The sequence below is a fragment of the Tupaia chinensis genome, unplaced genomic scaffold (assembly GCF_000334495.1).
Source record: "Tupaia chinensis unplaced genomic scaffold, TupChi_1.0 Scaffold000126_2, whole genome shotgun sequence".
Classification (NCBI taxonomy): Eukaryota; Metazoa; Chordata; class Mammalia; order Scandentia; family Tupaiidae; genus Tupaia; species Tupaia belangeri.
This window is the reverse complement of record NW_006159594.1, coordinates 2738254-2742613: the sequence shown is the minus strand read 5'-3', so window position 1 is coordinate 2742613 and position 4360 is coordinate 2738254. Positions and strand designations below refer to the sequence as shown.

Sequence of the window (4360 nt, the reverse complement as noted above, 5' to 3'; positions counted from 1 at the left end):
AATAGTGACCACAAAGACAATTTGGCCCACAAAGCTAAAAGTGCTTACTATCTGGCCACATAGAGGAAAAAGTTTGTTCATCACTGTTCCAGATTCCTGCAGCACCTAAAATTTCCTCCTCCATCTTTGTTACTATTCTTCTTGAGAGCTGCTTTGGATGAAGAAGGTGCATTTCTCAGGACTCAAGATTTAGCCATAAGTTCAATGCCAGCAGAACAGAGAGCAGAGCCATGAGAATTTCCGATGAGACAGATAACCAGGCCATAGTGAAAGACAAAAACGTGACTAGGCGGTTTTTGTGGTTTCCCTCTCTTTTCTTTTATAACTCTTCTAGAGTTATAAAAACAGAGGCCAAAGAGGTGTGTGACGGGAGAAGCTCACCATGGGCAGCAACTCTGGGAAAATGCAGGCTCTACTCCCTTTGCTGGTCTTTCTCTTGCTGCCTGAAGCTGGAGCGGGTGAGTCAAGAGTATAACTACCTACCTCTGGGTCCTCAGCTCCTAATTCAAAATTTTTGGCCTGGGTCAGCACAGACCTTAAAATAAGGTTGCAGGATCACTTTATAAATGTTCCTGGGAGGATCTCCACATGGAAGAGTCATAATTTTTTCTACAGTTGATGAGAGTCTCCCAGGGACAAGAAATCTTGAGTGGAGAAGTAATCCAAAAAAGTAGCTTTGGAAGTTTCTCTTAACCTGCTTTCCTCAAATACCTATAAATCTGACTCCTGGTCTTTATCCAGCCTTACTCATGTGTTGAGTAGTTTAAGATGAGGACATGAAGAATTGTCTAAATGAAATGACAATCACAAAATCACAATCAAGACTGGCCACTGTGTTCTGAAAAGTAAGATGAGGATTGACAAGTTGGGGTGAGTGGAAAGCAAAAAAAAAAAAAAAAGAAAAAAGAAAAAAAAGATACCTGGAGGGGTTGAGCTACATTAGAGGTAAGAGTGAGGCCTCAGGGAATGTCTGCTCTTTGACCCCATCTCCCTTGCCCAGTGCTGCTTTTAGACTTTCTAAGTCTGTGTTTGAATGCCTGGGGTTCTCTGTTTCAGAAGAGATTATCGGTGGCATTGAGTCCACTCCACATTCTCGCCCCTACATGGCCCATCTGGAAATTGTTTCTGACCGTGGTCTTGGCTTCTGTGGTGGGTTTCTCATAAGTGAACAATTCGTGATGACAGCTGCTCATTGTAAAGGAAGGTAAGAAACTTTTGATTTGTTCTCTGTTCATTTAGGGAATTGTAGGAACCAGAGTTATACACATCTTAGAGGTAGGATGCTCATCTCTAGATGGTTGGCTCTGGGTTTCAGGAAGAACTAGGCCTTTTCATTTGTCATCTCCATCTCCAGAACCCAAGGCTTTATACGGGATAGCCAATCAATGCAGATCAACACCACTTGGTGCCAACAGAGCTCTTTCGGTCTTGAGTGCCTGTCAGAGACCTGCTTTTCTCCAAAATAAGTGTAATTTCTAGGGATACCTTTGGTCTTGATGAGGTCCAAGCCCTTCAAGTGACCCTACACTGGGAAAGAAAAGCATCTGATGTCCCTTGCTCATAATGGGCCTTTTTCAGAAACCAGAACCTTTTCCTGACTCTTTTTTCCTTCTTCACAGGCATATTACTGTCACCCTTGGAGCTCATGACATGAAAAAGGAAGAACCCACATGGCAGAAAATAGAAGTCACAGAACAATTCGCTCACCCAAAGTACAACCCTTTTACCCATCTCAATGACATCATGTTACTGAAGGTGCCGTTATATTTCTTGCACTTCTCAGTTCCCCTTTCTTTAACTCTTCTCCAGTGCCTATGCCCTTGTCATTCTCTTTCAGTTCATTTCCCACTCCATGTTATCACAACCCCACTGGGGAGAAACTCTTGGCCCTGCTCCCAGGGATCCTCCTCCACACCTTAGCCTCTATTGAGGCTAGAAATCCATCTACTTTCCCTCCCCACACAGCTACAAACAAAAGCCAAGATGACTCCTGCCGTGGGGACAATTCCTCTGCCCACCAAGTCTACCTTTATACCACCTGGAAGAATGTGCCGGGCTGCTGGCTGGGGGCAAACAGGAGTGACCAAGCCTTTATCAGATACTCTGAGAGAGGTGAAGCTGAGACTCATGGATAGGGAGGCCTGCAACAACTATCTATTTTATAATCACAACTTAGAAATTTGTGTAGGCAACCCCAAGAAGATAAGATCAGCATACAAGGTGAGCACATACCTACACATCCTGGGACGGGGAGAGGTCAAGAAGCTGCTTGACCCCTTAATACTGGGCAGCCAGTCAATGCAGGTCAACACCACTTGGTACCAACTGAGCTCTCTCGGTCTTGTGTGCCCATCAAGGACCTGCCCTTCCTCCAAATAAGTGCTAATTCTAGGGAGAATTTTGGTCCTGATGAGGCTAAAATGGCTCTTGTACACAGCTCCAGACAGGGCTGATCTCGCCCTTCTGTTATGGCTGCTAAGATAGACAGACCCATTCTCAGGGCTCGTGAGGGCAGATGCCCCTCTGGCTACAGACTCAGTGTTGAAGGGGGTGGTGTCTGTATTCATAGATTTCCAGATCTGGAGGAACTGGAATCCTCCTTCTAGAGGTGGAGGGTTTCATCTCCCCGTTCCCAAGTTCTGCTTTTAGTCCTTCCAGGATGTCATACATGAATCCAGAGGGGAAAGGAAGAAGGTGGAGGGGGAGAGGATCAGAGCTGTGGATCTTTTCCAGAGAGATGAGGAGGGCATTTACCCCCTAATATATGATTCCATGGAGAGCCGGGATTCCAGGCCCAATTCTGGGTGTCCTGGGGCTTGCCAGGTGCTGATAGGACCAATATGAGGTGAGAGTAGGGGGGGAAGGATGATCTCTGCTCATGATTGCTTTCTCTAACCCACAGGGTGATTCTGGGGGTCCTCTTCTGTGTGCTGGAGTAGCCCAAGGTATTGTGTCTCATGGACGTTTTGATGCAAAGCCTCCTGCTGTCTTCACTCGAATCTCCCCATATGTTCCCTGGATTAATAAAATCTTACAAAGCAAGTAGCTGCTGAAGACCAACCAGCCTAAAAGAGAGTCTCAGAGCCAGAGCTCTCCTGGGTAGCCCCTGGGTTTTTCAAAAGCCTGGCCCCAGTCTGAGCCTGAGGATGCTCTCAGAGGCAGACTCACATGATTGTCCCCCCCCAAAAAAAAAAAAAAAAACTCAATAAAGAAGCAGCCTCCAGAGTACGTGTGTGACTCCTCACTCTGTTCCCATTTCTCCAGAACACTCCCCACACCCAGACCCTCCTCACTAGCTTTGATGAAGGATTGCACAAGCCTCCTTCCTTGCCGAACTATTTATACCGCTGATTTCCCTGGACATTGTGTGGTATTACGAATTATGAAAGAAAATATTTATATCTGCCTAATATATAGGGTAATATCAGCACTGAAGAATGCTCTTCCCCCACTGCTCTCTCTTCTTTCTCCTCCTCCTCCTACTTCTCCCCCTTTCCCCTTTCACATGTGTTTTGGCCACTGTAATTCATCTATACAACATACATACTCTGTTTCCAGAGATGGTCTCCAGCCTGGGTTGTTCTAGTCTAGTGTCCTTTATACCTTCCTGCCCATCATCATCCTCCTCAGTACTGTGTCTGCAGCCAGAGAGGGCATCCACCCTCAGGAGCCCTCAGGATGGGTTTGTCCCTCTCAGCAATCACAACAGAAGGAAGAGATAACCCCTGTCTAGAGCTATGTACAAGAGTCATTTTAATTCAGGAGAAGGTTCCCCAAGAACACCAGTGTAAACCTCACCCTAGAACTACATCAGAGCCATCCAAATTGAACTGTCATCTTCTTCAGAAATTACATGGTGTTTCCAGTTCTTCCAGAAGAGCAACACTTGAGTTAGGTCAAGTTCTCCAAAATTTCCTCCTCCAAGTGACCTGCAACAGCCACCAGTAGCTGAACTGGGACAAGTAGCTCCCAGCCATACACCCCAGAACAAGGGAAACAAGGCAACGACACTCTGGAGCCTGCAATTAAAGGGCCCCATGAAAGCACCAGCATGGCCCCTTGGAGACCTAAGAAAATAGGCATGGCACCATGGTCACTGTGTCCAAGAAAACGCTGCTAATACTAACCCTCAGAGCAGGGTCCCAGCATCTCCACCTTCCCCACTGCCTGCCGGCCCACAGGTCTGGACTTACCGCTTTGCCACCGATCAACATAGACATAAAATAAGGAAAGCATCATATATAAGACAATGCTATGCCAAAAAAGCAACACGTATGCATAAACAAATAAAGCTGAAAGAATCTCAAAAATAAAATAACTTACTTTATGTTATGATGTGGTATAGTCATTAAAAGAATTA

General features: G+C 45.8%; 1 protein-coding gene across 1 annotated transcript; it reads left to right on the top strand.

Moving 5' to 3' along the window:
• The first annotated feature begins 403 nt into the window (after positions 1–403).
• On the top strand, positions 404–3092 carry LOC102470931 (mast cell protease 1). The gene is made up of 5 exons (XM_006144585.3): positions 404–458; positions 1057–1204; positions 1620–1755; positions 1966–2220; positions 2903–3092. The coding sequence occupies exons 1-5, from the start codon at positions 404–406 to the stop codon at positions 3044–3046; spliced, it is 738 nt and encodes a 245-aa protein (XP_006144647.1). The 3' UTR covers positions 3047–3092.
• The last annotated feature ends 1268 nt before the right edge of the window (positions 3093–4360 follow it).

Bases quoted from the DNA above. Each gene is read 5' to 3' on its own strand.
- LOC102470931 (XM_006144585.3), top strand. From the start codon at position 404: ATGCAGGCTCTACTCCCTTTGCTGGTCTTTCTCTTGCTGCCTGAAGCT. The intron at 459-1,056 runs GTGAGTCAAGAG...TCTCTGTTTCAG, and splicing joins GCTGCCTGAAGCTGGAGCGG to AAGAGATTATCGGTGGCATT. The intron at 1,756-1,965 runs GTGCCGTTATAT...CTCCCCACACAG, and splicing joins ATGACATCATGTTACTGAAG to CTACAAACAAAAGCCAAGAT.